The 26,217-nt window shown below is 44.6% G+C and overlaps 1 protein-coding gene across 1 annotated transcript in view; it reads right to left on the bottom strand.

The window, feature by feature from the left end:
* LOC144934888 (calcium-dependent secretion activator 1-like) overlaps nt 1-26,217 on the bottom strand; it is a 94,370-nt gene that overhangs the window by 10,648 nt on the left and 57,505 nt on the right. The window contains exons 7-18 of the mRNA XM_078861158.1: nt 25,292-25,403; nt 24,084-24,223; nt 16,312-16,378; nt 14,863-14,971; nt 14,315-14,494; nt 12,284-12,459; nt 10,916-11,103; nt 9,285-9,386; nt 7,173-7,236; nt 5,218-5,349; nt 1,684-1,779; nt 276-432 (exon numbers count right to left, since the gene is read on the bottom strand). Coding sequence (XP_078717284.1) covers nt 276-432; nt 1,684-1,779; nt 5,218-5,349; nt 7,173-7,236; nt 9,285-9,386; nt 10,916-11,103; nt 12,284-12,459; nt 14,315-14,494; nt 14,863-14,971; nt 16,312-16,378; nt 24,084-24,223; nt 25,292-25,403 — 1,523 coding nt within the window. The remainder of the gene's footprint in view (nt 1-275; nt 433-1,683; nt 1,780-5,217; nt 5,350-7,172; nt 7,237-9,284; nt 9,387-10,915; nt 11,104-12,283; nt 12,460-14,314; nt 14,495-14,862; nt 14,972-16,311; nt 16,379-24,083; nt 24,224-25,291; nt 25,404-26,217) is intronic.

The following is a 26,217-nucleotide window of genomic DNA, read 5'->3' as shown; positions in this document are numbered from 1 at the left end:
TTTTTATTTTATTATGTTTTATTATTATTTTATTATTTCCCTTCTACGTGACTTTACCGAAAGAACCAAGAAGATAGATAAAAAAAACTTTCGAGTCTCTTTCAGGAGGAGTGAGTACTCAATTCAGAGAGCACAGCAACTACTAGAGCACCACGGCAGCGTGCCTGAAAGGCAATTTTAAGCCTTTTTAATTATCAATGACAAAGGTTAAAACTCAAATCGTACAACCATGAATGTGTCTACCAGATGAGTGTTCATGTCTCTGCTTTACATACGGGTTTGCCTGAGGTAGTCGTTAAGAAGCTGGAAGAGCAGCAGGGCATCCCAGTTGTCTTCTGGCTGCTTATCCAGCACATCATCCATGTCCACGGAAAACAGCTTCCAGAACATCTCGGCGTGTTCCTCAAACAGTTCACTCGCCAACGCAAAAGCCTGCACAGCAAGAGGGGAGTGAGTAACACTGAATGACCAAGTTAACTTCATGAGCATATTCCCCGCATCGCTATCCGCAAACCACAAACAGTTTTTTAAATCTGTAAATGAGAAAATCCCATTGCAACAGAAATTAGAGTGCAGGCTCGGAAATAAACCGTACGTTTCAAACAACATGCAAACGTGTAAAAAGCACACGTCCTTTGTGAATTATGCAAAAAACATCAGAGTTTCCTGAATAACTGCATTGTGGTCCTCTCATATTAGGGCACCATCCAAATAAATTTGAGCAAATGTGACCGACTGACGGGCATGTGGAAGTGGGGAGAAATTTGAGTGTGGATGTAGTAGAGACTGGGCGTGTGTGGTTCTCAGAGGCAGACTATGCAGCAGTGAGCATTGGTAATGATACTCAACTGGCAACCAGCCCACAGTTGTTTGACACTGCATTACTGCTGCTGTCAGTCGGTCACATTGGCTCACGTTTATTTTGATGGTGACCTAAGACAAGAGGACCACAACGCTGATGGCTTTTTCAATAATGTGCGTAATTGACAAAGGCTTTCTTTACAACCAGTTTATATTTCTGGAAAAACTTGTTCATGAAAGTCGTCGTCGTCATCGTCGTACCCCCCCCCCCCCCCCAGTGCTGCTAGTTCTGTCCTTTTCGGTCATCCTCATCCTCGCAGCGGCTTTACGATACCCATCGAACAAAGACAGTCACTGCATCGCACACTTTCAGATGCGCTTATGTGGCCATCTGGAACACTCTAGGAAGTCACTGGAGCTATGCATTTTAAAATCTATATTAAAAACTAATTTCTTCCAAATGGCCTTTTGTGTTTAGTTTGTTGTCCTTCCCCCGCACCTCTGATTGACTACATACGGTGATGTGAAATAAGTTCAACATACATACATGCATGTGTAGTCGTCTCTTTGCTGAATGATGAGTCACATGGGCAGCTGCACCCAAGACATCCTTCCTTAAAAGCTCATCTCAAGTGTGGCATTTATATATCTATTCATCCCAGAGTAATTGAGTCAAAGTTAATATGGCCATCGTTAACAGTGAGATTAAACAACATCTGCAAGCCCCTTCAATTTGGTTAATTGTCTTTCTGTTATGACGCAGGAACACAGAATGGGCCAACATTTATCTGTTTACAATCGAGAGTTAGGGTAGCTACAAGTGTACAGATTTTTTGTTTGTTTGTGGGAGTACGGGCGCGGTGGGCAGGCTGTGGTTCCCACCTCCGCGTGGTAATCGTCGTTCTGCTGCAGCACGTCGATGCACAGCTCGGCCAGGTTGATGAGCCCCTCCAGCTTCTTGCTCGGAGTGTTTTCCTCCTCCCCTTCCTTCCCCTCCAGGGAGTCGACTGCAAGAGGCAAGACGCACGTTGCATTTTACAGCTTTGCTGGGTGAACCCAATGTTGCCCATGTCCAGTAAGGGGTAAAGGTGGAGCCCTGCGATTGCTTGCTCACGCCACTGCTGGCGGAAGAGCGGCCTGATAAGCAACGTTTATGATCCCCCATTCGGCCCTATGAACCGCAGGGGTGGTCAGTACTGTCACTGGGCCCATTGGTAGCGCGTTTGCCACATATTATTGCAGAGGTTCACCGTTACAATCAGACGGCCACCCTGGTTTTTTTTACTGCGGGTGTAATAATAACAACCATGAGACTACTACGCACCCAAGATTCCCCTGATGTAATTCGCAAGAGTAGGCTATCGTGTGCCGGCGTTAGGGTCCACATTTGCCAAATTCAAGGATTACACTGAAATTTTCTCAAGGAGTATACATGGCAACCGCCCTCTGCTGGCAGACTACGGCTCCATGCCACTCTTGCAAATGAGGCTCATCCTGGTCTCCCGAGTTCCCACCTGGTTAAACAAAATAAATTTAACTAACTTAACCTATTGTATGTATGTTGAACTTCTTTCGCACTGTACGTAGTGAACTGTGCTAATTGGAGGTGTGGGGGAAGGACAATATACTAAACACAAAAAGCCGTTCGAAAGAAATGTGGTTTCAATCTAGATTTTAAATTGCCTACCTCCAGTGGCTTACTAATATCAGAAGGAAGAGAGTTCCAGACGGCCGCAGAAGAGCACACAAGGAAAATTGGTTTCGCTAGAACACAATTCACATTTGACTTTGTCTATCCAGTGCTGATAATCACACACAGCACCAGGTGATAAATTAAGGTTAGATAGGCCTAGGGCAGGGGTCGGCAACCTGCGGCTCCGGAGCCGCATGCGGCTCTTTTGAACCTTGACCGCGGCTCCGGGGCGGATGCTAGCGAGGGGAGGAGGCGCACTGTGACACCTGCTCTGGCGTTGCCGCTGCTGACAGGTCGCCGCTCCGCTCCACACTGCCCGCCCGGTGACAGGCAATAACGTTGCCGTTGCTTTGTCACATGTTTGGAAGAAGTAAAAACCTTCCTGGGCAGCAAAGAGCTCACCTTTGCTGAGCTGGAACAGCCAGAGTGGCTGGAAAAATTACATTTTATGGTAGACATGACAGCACATCTAAACACGCTAAATACAACCCTTCAGGGGAAAGGAGGCACAGCCCTGCACATGCTGGAGGAGGTTTTGGCATTCGAGCGCAAGTTGACAGTGTTTGTCAAAGATTTACAGAGAGGTACACTGTCTCACTTTCCCTCTTTGAGAGAGTTCAAACAAAGTCATGATACGATAAATTTGGAATATTTCAAGTCTGCAATCACCACAATGCAAAGTTCGTTTGGGAAACGATTCTGTGAGTTCAGAGAGGAAAAAACGACATTATCCTTCCCTGTCACTCCCCTGGCGATCGATCCATCCCTATTGAATATGACTGCATTTGCAGGTGTAAGTCAACCTGATCTTGAGATGGAACTGGCCGATATAGCCGACAAAGATATATGGGTGTCCAAGTTCAAATGCTTGACCGCTACTCTTGAGGATGTTGCCCGTCAGAAGGCCATTCTGGCTCAGAATCATAAATGGAGTGATATTGAAAACCTTCCCAAACAGGACAAACTTGTATTCGAAACATGGAATGCCATCCCCAACACTTATATAAACATGAAAAAGTATGCATTTGGAGTCCTGTCGATCTTCGGCTCCACATATGTATGTGAGCAGGTCTTCTCCAACATGAACTATATTAAAAACAAACATCGATCACGCCTCACAGATGACAGCTTGCAAGCCTGTGTGAAAATGAAGGTGACGTCTTACAGCCCTGATGTGCAGACACTGTGCACTGAGGTTCAGGAGCAAAAATCCCATTAACCAGGTAATTTAGCTATTAATTTGCAAAAATATATTTTACATTGTTAAGTGAAAAAGTCCTTTTTTTATTCAGATTGACAGCTGACTGCACGATCCTGTATATAGCAATAAGGTAAGAAACAATATATGCAGTGTTATATTTGTTTTAAATGTTGCAATGGTTTTGCGGCTCCCAGTTTATTTTTTCCTTCGGAAACGGGTCCAAGTGGCTCTTTATGTCTTAAAGGTTGCAGACCCCTGGCCTAGGGGGATCAGCGAAAAGGTTTGGAATTTATTTGTCATGAATGCTATGCTTGGCCTGGACTCGCACTGAGTGAGCTGAGAATGTTCGATTATAAGTTAAACATTGCACCACCACCCTTCGCATACACACACAGGGTCAATTCGATAACACAGATCGTCTACATCCTCACTTGAAGACTGCATGACACGCACATCACTACAAACTAATGGTACTGGAGTTGTGGTCACAGACAGCTCAGGAGCATGGAAGAAGTTTTGTAGTTGGGGTGGGAGGCCACGTTGAGTAGCCTGGAAGGCCTAGGAAGGATACTAATTGAGGAAGGCACAACAATATGATTTCCCAGGCCAAAAATCTGTGACAGGGGGTGGGGCACCGCCCTTCTGAGCCCTATGGCCCCACACCCATATGAGAGCCGATCTGCCCAATGCTGTAACCGTCACGTACCCTTAGTTACATGACCCACGATCACGGAAAACAAAAACTAGTGATTCGTAGATGATTCTTGAGTTAGGCCACATAACAATCTCGCCACATTCGTATTCACCCTTTCCCTGTTATAAACCCTTTCCCATTCCGATGACATACGTGTACATCAATATTTCTACCGACCCCGTTCCGATGACGTACACACGTACGTAGAATCGTAAGTAAAAGGCCATGCGGGAGGGCATGTGGCACAATTTGTTGCCAGCTATCACAGAGTGTGGTCGTGTCGCGACAGTTCTCTGCAGTGAGTACAATGTCTTTTAAAAACAGCAACGCCATGCCTCTGTAAATAACATAAACGCTAACCACTTGTATGTTCAGCAGTGAACGGGACCCCACCCTGTGACTTGCAGTCGTCTCGAAATGGGAAAGGGTGAAAACCCTCTACCACCCGACGAAGAAAAAAAATTGCCACCTGTAGAAGTGGCTAACCATCGAACAAAGAAGGTCACTGCATCGGGTGCTTTCAGACGAGCTTCTGTGGCCATCTGGAATGCTCTTCCCTCCAATATCTTGAAGCCACTAAAGCTATGCACTTTCAAATTTAGATTGAAGACTCGTTTATTTATAACTGATATTTCTGTTAAGTTTGTTGTCGTTCCCCCGCACCTCTGATTAGCACAATTGGCTACGTACGGTGCAATTGAAGTTCATAATATGTACAAACCTAAGTTAAACAGTTGCCCTATGTTGGTAACCAAGACATTTCTGCTCATTGCTGTGCTCGGGCAGGTTAGAGGGTGACGGTTTGGGCACGTTACCAGTCGGGTCAGCTTGCTTATCCTCGATCTGCGCATACTCCGACAGGCGGGTGTAATTGACGAACGCCGCATTCTCCAGGCAGCTTCTCAGGGCGGCCTCCATCTCGGCAGGAGGAACCGTGGTGGCCATGTCCTTCATCAACACCTGCACGGAGCCGCAAGCACACCACATGCACACGCGCCCGCGGGGCATGCAGCTTCCAAAGGTAATAGCGCAACGCACGTGGCTGTAATTGGTTAATTCGGGCGGTGAACTCATAACCCTCGCATTATAATCATTTATAGTAATTGTATTACCTAACTTTCTTTCATTTATTTAAAGATGGCATCTTGTGACTGAAACTTGATGAGTCTCAAGGAGCCCACCTGTATTATCGCACTGTGGAGAAAAGGACGGGCGCATCACTTACATTTTTGAACCTGTGAGGTGGTCAGGATATGGTAGTACAGCAAGTGGGTTCACGAGTCTGACTACCTTTCAAGGGTATTTCCCCCTTCACACAAGTGTGTTTTTGTCTGGGTACCCTGGTTTCTTCTCACACAGTAAACACTCCTTAGAAAATAATTGTCTACACAACCCAATGCAGGAACCTTCTGAAAATGAATCTCAAATCCAGGAGAGGTTTTCTTCAAACGAGATATAAAGGCTTTCACAACAAATATCATCCATAATATAGGTTTTTTGGGTTAGATCGCGTAAATATGTGTCGTTAAACCCACAACCACCCAAATTAGTAAGATTTGTCACGTACAGAACAAGCCAATTCGTTACTAGTACAGCACACTGGTGTGTTGAAAACTATTGTAAATGTTGTGGATTTGCTCTCCAACACACCGGTGTGCTGTACTAGTAACGAATTGGCTTGTTCTGTACATGACAAATCTGACTAATTTGCTATCGGGTGTTTGTGGGTTTAACGACACATTTATATTTACGCGATCTAACCCAAAATAACTATATTATGGAAATATAAAGGGTTATCATTGTAATTGTAACGGATGGACATTGATTGTCATGATGGTTCGAACACCGTATTTGCAATGCAGAGGTCGCCTGTTCATTTCAATTTCCCGGCGCGGCAGTTGGATCAGTGGTGAGAGACTCCTAAATCCTTCAGCCTCTGTCCACCCAGCAATATAAATTGGTGCACCACCAGGGCTACCTGATTGGCAGGTCACGTGGTGGGGTTAATGGTGGGTACCCTTACCTCTTCCAACACTTCTGGTCAAATGCGCTTTAGAGGGGCTCGCTGTCAAGCACCCTCTCGTGAATTATAATGAGAAAAAAGTAATGGGAAAAAATAAGAGGTTTTACCATTTCTGGCACTAAGAGAGGTCCCATGGATATAAGGAGGTAATTGTAAGACTGCACCCTAATCTTTTACATTTGAACAATAAACATTCATCTCAGCCATTTAAGAATGAATATACAACTATCCTGTGCCACTTATATTGCCATTTTAATGTTGTACGTTTACTCTTGTAAGTTTGCAACGAGGGCTCACAGGCTTCTGGGGGACATATGACCATACTTCACCGCGCTGGTCACTGCGGATTGGTGAAGGTGGGATGCCTAAACAATGGAGCGTGGGACAGTACAACAACGGCATTTGATGCAATGCCCTCTCGGGACAACATAACACCCACAGCGCCCTTACTGTGCATGGTGGTAGCTACCCAGGCTCAAAAATACTTAGCTTCCGAAATGTGACAACAAAAGCGAGTACATTGCGGGTGACTCACAGAGTCAAATGACGTAACATTGCACTCGTCACAGCCCCGGCAATTACAATTCTTGCGGTCGCCTTGCCCACGATAGGCGGCAAACGAGTGAAGGAGATTTATCTGCGAGTGAGGAGCACGGCTTCAATAGTGGTCGCCCGAGACAAACACGTTGGCTGGCTGTGTGCTCCCGTGCACGAGCAGAGCGCAGTGCCCAACGTTGCTCCGATGGGTTCACGCTCTCACCCGCTCCAGCAGGGAGATGGTCGCCTTCAGAGCACCCTCCGGTCTTCCAAATGGGAAGCAGTACCTGTGTGCACAGCAGGAGTGCGCCCTAGAGACTGTCATCGCCGCTCCTTCTGAAAACATTTCGCCGGCCCAAAGTGTTCAAGCAGTGGTTCTGACTCCACTCGCAATGACTCCCCCAAAGTCCAGATTTCAACATCAACAAAATCATTCGTGGTAAGCAGCCCACGTTGGGGGGAAGCGGTGATGCGGTTGTCACCACGCAGCGCTATCAATCCGGTGACGAGTTGGATTGTAATCCCAGCGACCTGTGAAATCTGATCCGATCCTGGGCCCCTCGACCTTCACCACCCCACCACACTGAGAAGCATGGTGACATATGGTCAAACATCCGAACGTCATTGCAACAGATTGACAAAGTGTAAATATATACTTTTAGTTTGTTGTCCTTCCCCACACCTCCGATTAGCACAGGTGGCTATGTACGGTGCGAAAGAAGTAAAAAATACATACATAGCAGACTGTCCAACTGAACAATCCGATTTATCAACTGTACAGAGCCAAAACACAATCAAATACTACCTTGAGGACAATATGCAGTAGTAATTGGGCAGACTGGTGCCTGCCATAGAAATGTGGAATTTAGATAATTGGTTTAGGATTGCCAACAGAGCTTGACCAGGGTGTTTAAAGCTTATGTGAGCATGAACACAGCAACTCTTGTTAATACACTTGTACACGCCTATTAAACAACATCCACGAGGTAAAATGTATTTTACAATGTGTTTATGCATGAGTAATTCATATTATGATAATTGGGTTTTTACCCTTTTATCTGGCAACAAAACTGACACCTTTTTTTTACAAGGAGTCATGTTTGCATTGACCACAATACCTGCGGTCCGAATGCAAACAGAAACACAACTCTGATAATGTATGCACTGTCCTTGAAATTGATTGGTCCACACCCGAGACAGCTTTTCTTAGAGCCTAGTCTCACATGGTGTTGGACCAGATGACGCCAAAAGGCGCACAACTCAAAGACAATGCACCATCAGAGTATGAGAGCTCGGGGTAAGCATTTACACCATTGGAACCTCCTTTGCCAGTAGCTGTCTCGGGTGTGGACCAATCAATTTCAAGGACAGTGCATACATGATCAGAGTTGTGTTTTTTGTTTGCATTACGACCTCAGGTATTGTGGCCAATGCAAACATGACTCCTTGTTTAAAAAAAAAGGTGTCAGTTTTGTTGCCAGATAAAAGGGTCAAAAAACAATTATCATATTTTGCTACTGACAAAGGAGGTTCCAATGGTGTAAATGCTTACCCCGAGCACGTGCAGGAGCTGGCGCCTCCTGCGCGTGATCTCTCTCTTATTATCTCCATCTCCCGCCTCTCCGACGTCTACCCCGTGTTCCCACGCTCGCACCTGCCTGTGCCCAAATGCACCCACTTAATTACTGCTTCTCCCCCTAATTGCTGGCGCCTCTCTGGCGGCTACTCCATGTTTTGACGCTTGCACCTGCTCACCCTCAAATGCACCCGCTGTTTGCAACCCCCGTGCGTTACGCCACTACAGTTGTATTTGGGAGTATTTAATATTCCTTTGGTTTTCTTTTAGTCTCGTGCTGATCATTCGTCCTTTTTGTCCGACATAGTATTTGTCACAAGTGAAATTAATCCAGTACACACCTGTTGATAGCTTCGGTAATACATCTTCTGTACCAGATATTAATTTCTGTATTTTATGTACCGTGCCAAATCTGACTCGGGTGTTTGTTTTTCCAAACATATGGCTAGTTTATCAGTTACTCACGCAAAGTACGGTATTAGTTGCGCCCAGTTGCACTATATTTTGCGCGCAGTTGCAATTTACTTTGCTCAGATGGTGTTAGTTGCTAAGGTCGTGACGCTTTTCTTTTCTCATTCTTCTTGCTCCTTGCCCCCTGTACCATTCCCGTTCTGCTGTAATGTGTGCGGATGCCGAATTTATTGAGGGTGATATTGCCATGTAATATAAAGATCAATCGGTTGATTCGTATCGAGCAGCATTAAGAACATCACAGGGCTGCATAGTGGGAGTGTAGACTGTGTGTCAGGCGGTGCGAACCTGAAGTGAGCGATCTGGTTCTCCAGCAGACTTCTCAGCCGGTCTCTCAGTTCATTGTAACGCTCCATCTCATCCACAGTCACAGAAGAAAACCCGTCTGGCCTGCGGCACAACATATAAATGTATTATCAGCTTTACAAGTAACATCGTTTTTTCTAATATAAATCTTCCTCGATGTTATCCCAGTTGTGTTATCAGCATCATGTCGTGAGATGCAGCATCAATTTGAACAGTTCGCAGAGTAGGTAAACCCTTCCGTGGTATGATGGAGCAACATCCCTTCAAGCGGCCCCCTGTTCGACGCAGTAAGGGGGCAGCACTTTCCAGCACTTTCCTGTCCTGATACTAAAGGTCGTCGCACGGCAGTCCAACCTATATTTAAATTTTCAGAGCTGAAATTTATCAGAACCAAAGTTAATGTGATCGTCTTTTTGATTAGTCATTGGTGATAGGGCTGAGACCATCAACTTACTACACTTGAAAACACGGTTTAATCACAGGCAGTGGTTGAAGCCTTGATTCGAACCTAGGATTCAGAGGTGCCGGCTCAGTGTTCTGACCTCTAAGAAGCCCGGCCACATCTTGCAGCGATCGTTTTTCAATGACCAAATATTTTGTCCTGAAGTGCAAAACATATTTTTGTGCCATTTATATGAATCATCATTCACAAAATGCTTCAAGCTAAATGATTATTTTTATACATCTGCATGTAAGTAGAAGAGTATTACACATCTTACACAGGATTGCATGGCACTGCATGTTCTTCCACGCTCATTGGCAAGAGTGTCAGTCATAGGTACAGCTGTGTTGGACTGAATCACCACCAGGGGTATCGTATTATATCGCATTGTCCTGTTTTACAATAACTTTTTCCACAATTGCCGTTTCACTATAATATATGGATTGATATTAGAATTCCGATTTGTAGTTTCCAGTCTCATTTGAAAACGTTTCATCTCGAGAAGCTTCACCTGGTTACAACAGACTATATGACTGGAAATCATATTTCTAGACGAACACAGATTTTCAAACATCTATTCTTTTGCCCTTTCGAGTATATTTCTCCTCCGGATATCAATTTTAAAATGCCTGCTATACTGTACACGCACGCAAAACCTGGGAAATTGTGCAGCCCTGCAATTGCCCAGTCGTGCCACTGCTGGCAGAAGGGCCTCCACCAGTGTGTGCTCTATAGGGCCTATATAGAGTATGTTGGCCTACTCTTCCACGCTGAACACACAGTCTAGGAAGAGGTGGGAGTAACCACACATTACCCCACCACACGTGACCTGCTGCATTAAACCCATTTGTACTGCTGGGGTGAACAGGGGGAAGAGTTCAGAAAACTTTCCCATTTGCTTCAAGTGTCACGCCGGGGGGTTCGGAGCGGCGACCTCTGTCTGGACTCACCATCACACCGCGTAACCTACTCAATTAACGAGAGCAATTCACTGAGCTGAGCTCAGGGGCTGATCTAGAAACTTCCCAACGGTGGGTGGGGGGCGGTTCTCAAAATATCAAGCTTTGTTATATAGGGCCCCGCATTAATAAACAAACATTCAGCATGTTTTCTACGGTCAATATCGATAAAACACCAAATTTTCAGATCCACCAGCTGCTGCTGACCGGACCTGTTGCCGAACACGTGAGAAGCACAGAAGGCGAAGCTGTAGTGAAGCAGCGTGGGGTCGATCATGGTGCCACTCTCGGCCTTCTCCAGCAGGTCGTTGAGGAAGCACAGGTGCCGGTGGCAGCCACGCACGCCGTAGCGGGCGCAGTACTCGTCCAGCACGAACACCTGCCCTGGGCTCAACCAGCCCTGCCATTCAACACGCACCTCCGATTTAGCACGGTGGGCTACGTACGGTGTGAAAGAAGTTCAATATACACATATACAACCACACACACCCTGCGTAGTGCATACACAGAGTCATTAATCAGACAAGTGACTACACAAGGGCAGCAGGGTGGCACAGTGGTAACACTCGTGTCTCACTACAGAATCTCCTGGGTTCGATTCCCGACTCAGGCGCCTTTCTGTGCGGAGTGTCCGCACCTTCAATTATCACAGTTGACTACGTATGGTGCGAAAGAAGTTGAACATACATACGCACATATACGAGAGTTAATGTCCTCTCCCTGTTCTGCATGGCTTTCCTCAGGGTTTTCGTTTCCTTCCATAGCTTTTAACAAAACATACAATATAAACGGTTTCGGCTAAACATCCTCCCCATAAAATGCACTTGCAAATTACTCAATTGAGATTACACCGAGCAATTCTCGCCCCTGACTGCAAAATACTTCACAGGACCCTCCTGTGAAGTTTTCATCCAGTGAAGTGTGTACTGAAGGGTTACATGTATATGTATGTTGAACTTCTTTTGCACCATACGTAGCCAACCACACTAATCGGAGGTGCGGGGGAAGGACAACAAGTGGAATAATAATGACAGAATTACACTGCACGATATACACTTAATAGACCTTTTGCCCCCCCAAAATGCCGGGGCAAATCAGAGTGCCTTACATATGATAAATTATTTAGGTCTCATGTTTTTAAACATTCGAATGGGCACCCCCAGTGGCAGCTGTCCCTGCTACGTGTATGAAGTTTTAAAACCTACCACTTGTAGCACAAGGTATCTCGGCACCTGGCCTGCAATCAGACAATAGTCTGCCAGTAGGGGGGCGACGCTGCTGTGTCGAATCCCAATTCAGTAATCTGCAGGTAATTTGCGAGTAATTTATAGAATTTGGCAAATTTCGACTGTGACGCTGGCCCACAATGCAAGACTCATTTCGAATATCATGGGATTTTAACAGCCACTGTGAAGCAGACGGCGCATAGTATTTTCTTATTTATACACTCGCAGGATTAACCAGGGCCTTCTGCCAAATTCGAAACCGCCAACCTCTGCAACAAGCAACCAACGTGCGACTGCTGGGCTGCTGCGTCACCGCCCCCCCAATTCACGCGCGCTTCACGCATTGCGACTTGCTAGGCAGGAGATGGAGTCGCTGAGCCGGTGTTCGAGGGTGCTTCGCTGGAGCTGCTCAAAGAAGGAGTCGTGGTCAAAGTCGCTGGGGTTGGCCCAGATCAGCTCTTCGATGCCGTACTTGGAGGCTCGATCAGCTGTGGGTGTACCAACACAAACCATCTGCATTTCAGTTTGGGTATCTGTGGGTGTGTGTGTACGGAAAAGTGCCAATGCACTGGGTTTATTTCTAGTCAGCATATAGCTCAGCTGGTAAACCGGCAAGCTCCCAATGATGAATTACTCACCTATGCCCAAATGTGCCAGAACTTGTCAGATCTAAACCGAGAGTGCCGAGTGTCATAAGGATTGGCTTTGAGGTGGGGAAGAGATGGCAGTAAAGTCATTATTTTACGAATCTATTTGTGCAGGTTTTTGTGTGTTGCCTCCTTATATGTGTTTGATTTGTCCAGGTACTCGGGTTTCCTTCAACATAGCATAATAAACCAAAACATGGAATTGGCCAATACTTCCCATTGAGGAATTCCTGAAATAAAAACAAGTCTCGATGCATAGTGAGGCTTCTCTGGGTACGTGGAGGGCAATATGTTGGGTTTAGCAGTTGCAATCAGAGTGTGTATGGCCTGGCAGCGGCCACAACACGAATGATCAGCTGTTTTCCCCGAGTTCCAGCCATGCAGGGACGCATCCTCACCGGCTGGTTCCACCTCCTCACGAATTACTCCTGATTAAGTTTTAAAAGCTACTACTTGTATCTAGACATGTTTTGCAATTTTGAAACAATATATCTCCCACCATTTAGAATGCATAGCAGTATATAATATATTATTGAATAGCACTCAAATCAAGTTCACGTAATTATTAGATTCCAGACAATTTAAACTCCTAAAGAGCACACCACAGTAATGACAGGACTCACTGACAGGGTGGGGCACCACAAGATTTTCAGCAAAGCAATAACATCCACTCATCCATTACGAGCCAATCACTGCAGTGCAAGGACTCTGTGTGATGAGAGATCTCTGTCAAAGCTTCACTGCACATGTGTCTATATACCGAGGCACAGTGCTGGTGAAGGACAATATTTGTACATCAGAGGCCACAGGCCCTCATCATAGAGAAGGAGCTCACTAGGATCAGTCCCACACTCCAGGTATTCCCAGGAATCCACAACAATGGACCTAGTCAGTGCCATGGTTCCCTGGAATTGGGCCAAAGGTACAATAAACTGAAATTTCAACACCAAGTCTAATGTCTGCATTGATCTTTCATTACGTTTGCGTGGAACAGCCCACATGAACCTATGTATATAATTCCTAATACCTATTACGATCAAGTAACTACGGTCTACACGTTTCCATTTACTGTAGAAGCACGTTGTGGTCGTTGCCCTATGGAGAGGGGGCACAACCACGGCCCCCCGAGACATCCCCACACCGGCTGGGGATTGTCCATGGCCCGTGCTCATTCGAGCAGCAAGAGACACTGGCTTCAACGTTTTATATCATGCCCATTATTTACAGCTAATTTGTGGAATATTAAACCTGTACTACAGTTAAATGGTCGAAGAGAAATTACCATGTCACTGCTTGGCTGCGTAGTTCCCACAGGGAACACGGGGGTACAAAGGGGGAACAATGGGGAAACAGGTATGTATCTGTCCACAAATATTTAAGTTCAAGTTTATTTTGTTTAAGCAGGTGAGAACTCAAGAGACGAGGACAGTCTCGCTTTTGAGAGTGGCCAGGGTGAGCTGGGCATCGCGTGGATTTTTATCCAGGTCCTCCGGTCTTTCCCCCTCCATATTTAAGAATCAACATGTGTTTCAAGTATTTGGCTGCTATGAATTACCACGTGATGATACGTCATTTCGTAGAGTTATCATTTGTAATGGCCAGGTCACTTCTGAAAAATAACTACATAGCTCATTGGGCCTTACCTGGTAACATAATTAAAATAGTTTATAGTTTATTCTACAGCGGGCGTGGTGACGGCGAGCGCCGTGTTAAGTTCACGTGCATTCTGACGGCAGCAGCGTCCCTCCGGGTGCGCTCAGCTTGCCGCCCTGGGATGGGTGTAGGGGCTTGTGAGACTGTCCGGTGGCACGGCAGAGCGCCTGCACCCACAGCACGCAGTCCTGATCGTCGTCACTCGCCAGGTGCAGGGAGTCACCCTCCTTCACGGCGCGGAAGAACGCACGCCCTCCAGTCACGTCTGCGGTGAACGTAAGGCGCGACGTACAAATTAAAATAAAATAAACACAGCAAGGTACTCAATAGGGATTGCACAACAGCAATCATTGCCCAGCTGACAGGCTGCTGGCTGCTGGCCGATAGCTACTGGCTGCTGGCTCCTGACTGATGGCTGCTGGCTCCTGGCCGCTGGCTCCTTGCTGCTGGCTGCTGACTGCTGGCTGCTGGCTACTGGCTCCTGACTGCTGGCTGCTGGCTGATGGCCGCTGGCTGCTGGCCGCTGGCTGCTGGCCGCTGGCTGCTGGCTGCTGCTACTCGGTGCAATGTGGTCGTGATTCCCCATGGCAGCCGTGGGGCTCCTCCACGGGGGCCGCACCGCAGTGGCGTTACCTGCAGGGGGCTCCGTGTAGTCCACGGTGAAGCCGTCCGTTAGCATCAGCTCCTGTGGCTCCGCCTTGCGCTCACGGTAGCTGCAGATGGCGAACGTGCATTGGCTGACCTGGAAGCAGTCAAAACGATGGAATGATGCACTTTCTCCCCTCTAGGGCTCATGGTGGCAGTCTTACGAAATCATTTCAAATACTGTGATTGTTACTTTTCTCGGGTCTCGTATCAAACCGCCTTATATCGCCAGCACACATCACTTGTGCATACGGCCCAGTTATCCAGATTGCCTTGTATCAGGCTTCATAGACTGGAATGTGGCTATGAGCACACTGCTTTGGCACCAGTTTTGGAACCAATTTTCGCACCAGTTTTGGAACCAATTCTGCCATCGGTTTTGGCACCAGTTTTGGCACCAGTTTTGGCATGGGTGCCACCCCTCCTGCGCACGACCGCGGAGCTGCACAACAATCGACCATGCGCATAATCGACGACTGCCCCTCAACGGCGGCGACAAGGGGCAGAAAGAGAGAGCGAGAGTTGATTCAAGTCCATGACATGAAAATCGAGCATTTGAGAGATGCTGATATTAAGAGTTTGAGAGATGCTGATAGTGAGCGTTTGAGAGATGCTGACAGCGAGAGTTTGAGAGATGCTGATTGCGAGCATTTGAGAGATGCTGATATTGATTATTTGAGAGATGCCGATATCGATCATTTGAGAGATGCTGATATTAAGAGTTTTAGAGATTCTGATATCGATCATTTGAAAGATGCTGATAGTGAGTACTTGAGAGATGCTAATATTGAGTGATTGAGAGATGCTGATATTGAGCATTTGAGAGATGCTGATATTAAGAGTTTTAGAGATTCTGATATCGAGCGTTTGAGAGATGCTGATATCGACCATTTGGGAGATGATGATATTGAGTGATTGAGAGATGCTGATATTGAGCATTTGAGAGATGCTGGTATTGAGTGATTGAGAGATACTGATATCCAGAGTTTGAGAGATACTGATATTGAGCGTTTGAGAGATTATGATATTGCGCGTTAGAGAGATGCTTTTTCGAGCGTTTGAGAAATATTGATATGCAGCCGTGATAGCGAACTCAAAAGGAAGACGAGTATGGAAAGAAACACTTCACCGCAGATGCTCCATCGGTATGAGGAACACAGCTTGCTACAGCGGGTAAGAGGGTTCTCTGCTGCATGCCGGCACGCTGAGCTGCTTGCATTGTCTCGACGAGGAACCCATTCATTTAGGTCAAACACAGTTTAGGAAATTCGCGTAAGTTCAGTACAAACTTAGCATCAACATGGGTAGACATTCAAAATGCAGATGCACTGAGGCAAAAATAAACGGGAGAGCAGTCAGGTTTAACCTTAATACATCTTCCGTTGTAAAAAAACAAAAACATTCACATGACCCTGTGTGCATTTACACGATCCTTACCTGCACCAGGACAAAATATCTTTTCTTCCATTTTTTCCAAACATTTTTCCCTTGGGCCCATAAATATCTACAAGCAGGAAAGCACAACAACAATTAGGCGCAATACAATGTGCAAAGTCCAACCTTACGGTAATCGTACACCCATGCGTGCATAAATGGTTAAGGACGACGGTAGCCATCAAACCGCATGCAATTGTAACTTTTGAGAACTATTTTATTGAATATCAACAATTTTTTAAATCCAGGAATATTAAATCACGCGGCATAAGTTTAGGAAAGAGACTACACTTGCGATAAGCATACTACAACTCACACTACCACACAGCAGCGTCCTTACAGTGTGCTCTGCGGGAGGTGCATGGAGCACAATAATAATAATACATCACACGCACAAAACACACGTGCAGTGCATATAAAGTCGGAAGAATGAATGATGAATGCATGACACTGAGTCGTTCAATTTCACCTGATCATGAGTACATGGAACAAAATACAGAAGCAGACAATACACCTTCAAATATCTGACTCTCCACGTAAAACAGCAAAGTATTTTCTTGACACATCCCACGAGTCACACATGGCCTTCTAGGAGTGAATAATATCAGCGTTGGTTCAACACAAGCACCACTGGACCAATTTCGATACACACAGTGTCTCATCAGCAGAATCAGGATTGCTAACACCAATTTCGGTGAACAGAAAGATGTTTATCGGCAACAGCCTCTCCGTTAGATATGGGTCCTAATTCGCCGGAAAATTACATTTATAACACAGAATAATCACTCACGTCATTGACTGCTTATTATTTTGTTACTTATATTCTCCATAATGATGCTAATTATTAAGTACGTGGAGTTGTCAATGTATTATAAGTTTTACGAGTGATTGGGATGGCTAATGAATATGTAGCTGGGAACACAGTGCCTTGTGGTCAGTCGTGAGGAGGGCTCATGCATGAGTGTGAATGTGAATGGGGATCGATTAATAAGTCCATTCCTACTCTTAACCCTGCCCTCTGATTGGCTTATCAGGAAGTTTCTACATTCCATGCGTTCCTACCTGAACCTTGAGAACAGCACGGTGACGAGATGTTAACTACCTCACCTGGCATACAGGAGTGTGTAGGTACAATCCCTACCTTGCCGCCTCTATATTTGGAGTTTGCATGTTCTCCTTGTGGTCACGTGGATTTGATCTCTGTCCTCCGGTTTTTCCCTCCACATTTAGAAACATCCCTTTAAGAGTATTTAGCTGCTATAGATTTCCACAATATTTTTTCCTGCCTCAACAGTCCACCTGCTGTATTTTTTCACCTGAAGACGATTGCTTGTGTTGCGATCGAAATGACGTGATTTTTATTTTTATTTTTATATCTACATGACTTTACCGAAAGACCCAAAGAGTATGAATTCCTGCATTCACGAAAGCTTTAAGTCAAGATTTATTTCCAGAAGATAAGCCACTTTATTGGGCTATCATTTGTAACTAGCTCAGTGGGCCTTACCTGGTAAAAATAAAAGTTTAGTCTTCATAGAAATAGGTCGCACATTGTACAATAGGGGATCAGTGTTGTACAATGTTTCAACAATTGCAATCACTGTGCAAATTAATGCAGGTTACACGTGTTACCCCTGCGCCACCCGGCTGCCCTAACTGATGATCATATCAGTGGAATTACGTGAATGGTGATCAAAAAACCTTGGTCTGGTGATCAGGGTGTGCACGTCGTTTGAAATGCGTAAAGCACAGCACGCTGGAAACTTTCCAACCAGCAACCATCCAATCAAGGATGATGTCATTTTAAATCTATATTAAAAACGAATTTCTTTAGAACTGCTTTTTGTTTCGATTTAAAGCTTTCGTGACTGCAGGGATTCATCTTCTTGGTTCTTTCGGTAAAGTCACGTAGAAGGGAAGTAATAAAATAATAAAAATAAAACATAATAAAACAATTCTCACGACGTTTCGGCCACAACGCAAGCAGCCGTCCTCAGGTGAAAACCAGGTCTGTCGAGGCTACAGCGTCTGAATGAAACAGCACACGTGCTTGGAGCATATATAAGCTAGGTTGGAAGGGGGGGCAAAGAGCGCCTTGACAAAATAATATGCATATCAAGAGGAATTTAGCATATTTATGGGAAATGCAGGTATGTGATTAGTACTACTCATGCCCGTGCATTATGCAGGATTAGCAGCATCAAAGGGAAGGGATATGGGAAATGCAGGTATGTGATTAGTACTACTTATGCCTGTGCATTATGCAGGATTAGCAACATCAAAGGGAGGGGATATGGGAAATGCAGGTATGTGAATAGTACTACTTATGCCCGTGCATTATGCAGGATTAGCAGCATCAAAGGGAGGGGATAGGGGTAGCATTAATAAAGGGAAGGAGTGTTAATAGTATGTAGCTGCAGTAACTAAAACCACCACGTAAACAACTAAAGTATAAACTACATAGTATCATCAGTATACTAAATATACTCTACAATAAGCTGAGTTACTAACAGTAAGTAATATATTACAATTCTACGTCGTAAAAAAAATATATAATATGCTTCCATCTAAACTTTATTCTCTTACATACACGAGTCTACACCGTACTATATACTGCCATAGACAAACCCAACATTAAATTATATACTGTATTGCTATAAACCACCCTATACCTTATACATTGTAATATTGCACTATGTATTATTCTACCCACCCTAATGTATATCACACTGCTGTATATTGACTATACAATTACGATACTATATATTACTTTGTACATTGTATTAAGCATATAAATGTTATAATATTTGTTATTATACACTGTACCATTGACCGTCGTGTGAAAGATACTAAGAGGAAGCAACGAAATATGTCAATGGGTGAGTAGTGAAGGAAAACTTGCAGCGGAGCAAAGAATCCATTCCCTGCAGAGAATACAATGCCAGTGAGTGGAACGCGGTCTGAAAGTCACCGTAAACGTGAACACAATCAGTTAAGATCCAAAATGGTTTATTACGTCCTTCCAATGATTGCTAAGCCAGAATCCATCTTCTCGGTTGAAATTATCTCTGTGTTTGTATATGTGGATCGCCTCATGACCGAATCTCTCATGGTAGCCAGATGGCTTGCAGAGAACCTCTGTCTTGGAGAAGTCAATATCATGTGAGCCCACTGAATTGTAACAGTGATCTGCCACGGCTGAGGTGTTTGTCCTACCGTGTTTCTTACAAACTGGCTCGTTTTTTGTTTGAAATCCTACGGCCTTTCACTGGAAAAACCACCTCTGCGGTACTAAACTCTACTGACCTGGTATCGACAATCAAGGGGATTTCCCTGTCCCCAGACGACCTGCTTGTCAGTTTTGATGTGGTTTCCTTATTCACCAAAGTTCCTGTACTTGACACCATCGCAATCATTGAAGACTTGGTTCATCAAGGACTGAACGCTGGGGTATCCCCCCTGGTGAGACACTGCTTAACCAATACATACTTCACCTGGAATGGAACTTTCTACAAGCAAACTGAGGGCACCCCAATGGGCTCCCCCCTATCTCCGGTTGTAGCCAACGTGTTCATGGAGAAATTTGAGACTGACGCCATCCAGACTGCCACTCTACGCCCGACCTTATGGAAGAGGTACGTAGATGACACTTTTGTCATCTGGCCACATGGCCGGCCTGCTCTAGACCAATTTCTCGACCACATCAATTCCATACACCCAGCCATCAGATTCACCATGGAAGTCGAAAAAGATGGCAAGCTACCCTTTTTGGATGTCCTAATTAAAAGGAGACCTGATGGTTCAATGAGCCACTCTGTCTACAGGAAAGCCACCCATATGGATGCTTACCTAAAACCGGATTCCCACCACCATCCATCCCAGAAGAATTCCCTCATCAAGACTCTATATCATAGAGCCCAATGCATATCCGACCATGAACACATTGCCAGTGAACTCAAACACGTACGCTAAGCTCTTAAGGCTAATGGTTACTCCGACTACACAATCCGCAAAGCCATCACTCCAACCATCAAGAAGGATCCTGTTGAGGAGCCTTTAAAGACCATCACCTTACCCTACATTGCTGGGGTCACAAAAAAGATCTCCAAAATCCTGATAAAACACAAGATCCAGGTCCGATTCAACACAGTACATAAATCTTCTTGGTTCTTTCGGTAAAGTCACGTAGAAGGGAAGTAATAAAATAATAAAAATAAAACAAAATAAAATAATTCTCACGACGTTTCGGCCACAACGCAAGCAGCCGTCCTCAGGTGGAGAACAGGTCCGTCAAGTAGACAGTCTGAATGGCACGCTCCAGGCTTGGAGCGACTATTTATGCTGGGATGCAGGAGCGAAGAGCGTCTTGACAAAATAATTTCCATATCAAGAGGAATATTCTTAGGTTTTTTCGGTAAAGTCACGTAGGTAAAACATCAAAATTAATGAAAATAAAATAAAATAAAACAAAAATCACGACGTTTCGGAGGCAGCACAAGTCTCCGTCATCAGGTGGGACCGTCACAGCCGAATTAGCTGCATCAAGTGAGGCAATGATTCAAGATGTAATCCCTTATAAGCAAGTTGAAGGGGGGAGGAGAGGGGGGGGGAGCTCATCAGAATGTGGTAGCCAATGAATTGAACGTATCGGGAGGGAGGGGGGCGGGGCTCAAAGACAGCACGGAGTCCTAAGTACAACGCATCGGGAGGGGGAGGGGGGGGGGCCAAAAAAAAAGAACGACGGCTTGGACGCGGTTGCTGCTGCACACGTCAACACAATGGACAGAGAGGGGGAGGGGAGGCCTGATACACATGATAGACAAAAGAACGAAAATGCCCATGTTCATACCAATGCTGGCTGAACAATGAAGAGAGTACTGTTAAACAACTGGGGATGTTAACACTCGGTAAAGTAAAGTAAAATAGTGCCTGTCAGATAAGATGGTCCAAAAAAGTGTAATTAAGTCTTTTTTGCGTGGTTGATAACATCTTTCCAATGATTACTAAGTTTGTACCCATCATCACGGTTGAAATTATGTCTGTGTTTGTATATTTGTATGGCTTCGTGTACAAACCTTTGATGGTAGCCGGGAGGTTTGCAGAGAACCTTGGTCTCGGAAAAGACAATTTCATGAGAGCCCACCGAGTTGTAGCAATGATCGGCAACGGCAGAAGAATCAGTTCTGCCGTGTTTCAGATCTGACTTGTGCTCGCGGACGCGATCAGAAACATGACGTTTCGTTTCTCCAATGTAGCAATCACCACAAATGCAACTCAATTTGTAGACTCCGGGATACTGTAAGTCAGGAACGACATCCTTCACAGATGGAATCAGATCACGGATTTTATGCACTGTACTGAATCGGACTTGGATCTTATGTTTGTTTAGAATTTTGGAGATCTTTTTGGTCACGCCTGCTATGTATGGTAAGGTGATGGTTTTGGTCGGAGTTTCATGTGGCTGTTTCTGTGTGGTGGGAGAGACAGCTTGGCGGATAGTACGGTCAGAGTATCCGTTCATCCTGAGGGCCCGATGTACATGTCTTAATTCACCGGTCAGGTGGTGTTTGTCAGAAATGCCATGGGCTCTGTGGTATAGCGTTTTGATGAGAGAATTCTTTTGAGATGGGTGGTGGTGGGAATCCGGTTTCAAGTAGGAATCTGTGTGGGTGGCTTTCCTGTAGACACGTTACCATACATAGCAGGCGTGACCAAAAAGATCTCCAAAATTCTAAACAAACATAAGATCCAAGTCCGATTCAGTACAGTGCATAAAATCCGTGATCTGATTCCATCTGTGAAGGATGTCGTTCCTGACTTACAGTATCCTGGAGTCTACAAATTGAGTTGCATTTGTGGTGATTGCTACATTGGAGAAACAAAACGTCATGTTGCTGATCGTGTCCGCGAGCACAAGTCAGATCTGAAACACGGCAGAACTGATTCTTCGGCCGTTGCTGATCATTGCTACAACTCGGCGGGCTCTCATGAAATTGTCTTTTCCGAGACCAAGGTTCTCTGCAAACCTCCGGGCTACCATCAAAGGTTTGTACACGAAGCCATACAAATATACAAACACAGACATAATTTCAACCGTGATGATGGGTACAAACTCAGTAATCACTGGAAAGATGTTATTAACCACGCAAAAAAGACTTAATTACACTTTTTGGACCATCTTATCTGACAGGCACTATTTTAATTTACTTCACCGAGTGTTAACATCCACAGTGTTTAACAGTAATCTCTTCATTGTTCTTTGATCACCGCTCGCCACGTTTCCATTCATTGTGTTGAGCACTACGTGATGTCTTTGATCACCGCTCGCCCTCCGTCCCGGCGCGTCTCCATTCATTGTGTTGAGCACTGCGTGCAGTCTTTGATCGCCGCTCGCCCTCCGTCCCGACACGTCTCCATTCATTGTGTTGAGCACTGCGTGCAGTCTTTGATCACCGCTCCTCCTCCCTCCCGATACGTTTCCATTCATTGGCTACCACAGCCTGATAAGCTCTCCCCCCCCCTCTCCACCTCCCTTCAACTTGCTTATAAGGGATTACATCTTGAATCATTGCTTCACTTGATGCAGCTAATTCGGCTGTGACGGACCCACCTGATGACGGAGACTTGTGTTGCCTCCGAAACGTCGTGAATTTTATTTTTGTTTTGTTTTATTTTACTTTCATTAATTTTAATGTTTTTACCTACGTGACTTTACCGAAAAAACCTGAGAATATCAAGCAGTGTGATATACATTAGGGTGGGTAGAATAATACATAGTGCAATATTACAATGTATAAGGTATAGGGTGGTTTATAGCAATACAGTATATAATTTAATGTTGGGTTTGTCTATGGCAGTATATAGTACGGTGTAGACTCGTGTATGTAAGAGAATAAAGTTTAGATGGAAGCATATTATATATTTTTTTTACGACGTAGAATTGTAATATATTACTTACTGTTAGTAACTCAGCTTATTGTAGAATATATTTAGTATACTGATGATACTATGTAGTTTATACTTTAGTTGTTTACGTGGTGGTTTTAGTTACTGCAGCTACATACTATTAACACTCCTTCCCTTTATTAATGCTACCCCTATCCCCTCCCTTTGATGCTGCTAATCCTGCATAATGCACGGGCATAAGTAGTACTATTCACATACCTGCATTTCCCATATCCCCTCCCTTTGATGTTGCTAATCCTGCATAATGCACAGGCATAAGTAGTACTAATCACATACCTGCATTTCCCATATCCCTTCCCTTTGATGCTGCTAATCCTGCATAATGCACGGGCATGAGTAGTACTAATCACATACCTGCATTTCCCATAAATATGCTAAATTCCTCTTGATATGCATATTCTTTTGTCAAGGCGCTCTTTTCCCCCCTTCCAACCTAGCTTATATATGCTCCAAGCACGTGTGCTGTTTCATTCAGACGCTGTCGCCTCGACAGACCTGGTTTTCACCTGAGGACGGCTGCTTGCGTTGTGGCCGAAACGTCGTGAGAATTGTTTTATTATGTTTTATTTTTATTATTTTATTACTTCCCTTCTACGTGACTTTAGCGAAAGAACCAAGAAGATGAACTGCTTTTTGTGTTTAGTTTGTTGTCTTTTCCCCCGCACCTCCGGTTAGCACGGTTGGCTATGTGCGGTGGTGCGAATGAAGTTCAACATGCATACGTCACCATTTCATCTGATATTGCAGCGGCAACAGCAACTCGCTCAAGAGAAATTCAGCGAGGCTAGAGATGGAAAGACTCTCCTCACCCACTGTGCTTCATGTTCTGCGGCTTGTCCATGCGCAGGCCCAGTTTAATCTTCATCCCCTGGTCCACGCTGTTCTTGGGCACCGCCAGAGCATGCAGCTCGTTGACGCGAGTGGCTGTGGCCATGGGCTGAAGGATCACCTGCCAGTGGTAAACACAGCCTGGTTAGGACTTGCGCCGAACGTATCGGTGGCCCTCTTCAACGTGGGAAGATAAACTCCAGCGGAAAGTTAAACATTCACCAATGTTTTACTGCGACTGATTAAACACCATAAAGGAATATTACATCATAAGTTTAACACTACACCGCATGACTAAACAAAACCTTTAAAAAGCCGGAAGTTGTCATGGATCAATGCTACTGATGCTAATGCTCCTGCCAAAGCTTCCCTTTCTTATGTTAGATCCGACAGCTGTTGCATAGTCAACATCGACCTTCGATGCTTGTTATTACAATGTGTCCCGCCATCTGAACTTAAGTCTTGATCACATCGGTTGTGACTTCCTTTTCCTTATTACATCATCATTGCTTTCCATATTTCGTTTCAACCGTCCCTGTTGTGGTTTAAACGATATGTCAATCTTTTGGAGTACAACACGCTCCAGGAACAGAAAGTCACAATACCATCTTGGAAGTGAGTTATTCGGACTTCCTGGATCTTGTCCTGAAGATACTTGGCATAGTTTCAAATGAAACGTCGCGGATCTAATTACTGAATATGGTTGTGATAATTGGACTTCCACTCAACAGTGAGTGAGCTGATACAATAATAAATGGCACATTAAATGCTTGGTCTCGTGATAATTTAATTTAGTGGCTATGTTAGGTGAAAGAGGGTCTTACGATAGACATTTTACCAGATCATGAGGTGACCTAATAAAAAAAAACATCGATCATGAATCACAAAAACTTGCTGCAAAAACGTATATGTTAAATGTACAATGTTACCCCGCACTAACACAACACCTGATCTGAGATTAAACCATCATGAGAGCTTGACCCTACTGATGCTACATCGTTACAATCGTAATATACACATGTTATTTATCATAAAAAGTATTCTGCGTGATCCAAACACGAATTAGTATTTGATGGCAAGAAATATATTGTCTGATAATCTACCAGGATCCGAGTTCGAAACTGGCATTCATGAATGTAATGCCACATGCAGGAATGGAACTGCTTTGCAGTCTGAATGCCAGACTCACCCGTCCCAGCTCCTTGTCCTCCAGGGCCAACTTTCTACTGTTCACTGCAAACAACTTCACCTTCACCAGGGGCAGAGGGACATTGATCCTGAAATCCCCCTGCGTGTCCCACCTGCAGCCACACCACAGCCACGACAGGTGAACACCCGGACACTGCCGTGCACACCTTGACACGTTAGGTGCGATGTGTGAGAGTGTGTACATAGCCAACCGCGCTAATTGGAGGTGCAGGGAAGGACAACGGTGAGTATTTGTGTGATAAGTATGGACATTTGACATTACAGCAAATACAATTATATCTGTGTAACATTTAGAAACATAACTACGATTGATAACTCCTGTCAATTTAAATTCCTCTTTAAATGTGGAATGGTAACGAATGCGGAATTTTTGATGAGAGCGATGTCTTTCGGATTTAATTTTTTCAGATATAGTGTCCTGGAATGTTTAGGCCCAATTTCATATTTATTTTGTATTTCCAGATTTAAATGTGTTAAGTTAAAATAACTTTCATTGTTTCAACACTACATTTTATCCCCTTAAGAATTGTAAAGATCGATAATTGAATGTAAAGTGTGAACATATAGTTCCATCAGTTACACAATTTTACATTTGAATTATGCAAGTGAAAGTGACGTTAAATATATTGTCAAAATAGAATCACGTGATGGCACTGTGGCAGGAAAGGCAAAGGAGCGACGCCACGGGACATCACATTTCGGATTATTCCAAAACTACTTTTGATCATCCGAATTTCAATTGTTAGGCCAGATTTTTGGACAACCTGGAAATCGAAAATATGTAACAAAATTTTGTACGCATAAGGCACTGTGCATGAAAAGGGCAAAGATAAGTAAATACACAATGCTAGAGCCAACGAGGATCAAAATTGATGTGGAAAATCTTTTTTCAAAAGATGGGTGTTT

The sequence above is a fragment of the Lampetra fluviatilis genome, chromosome 11 (assembly GCF_964198595.1).
Source record: "Lampetra fluviatilis chromosome 11, kcLamFluv1.1, whole genome shotgun sequence".
Lineage (NCBI taxonomy): Eukaryota > Metazoa > Chordata > Hyperoartia > Petromyzontiformes > Petromyzontidae > Lampetra > Lampetra fluviatilis.
The sequence above is the reverse complement of the archived record's forward strand: the minus strand, read 5'-3'. Positions and strand labels throughout refer to the sequence as shown.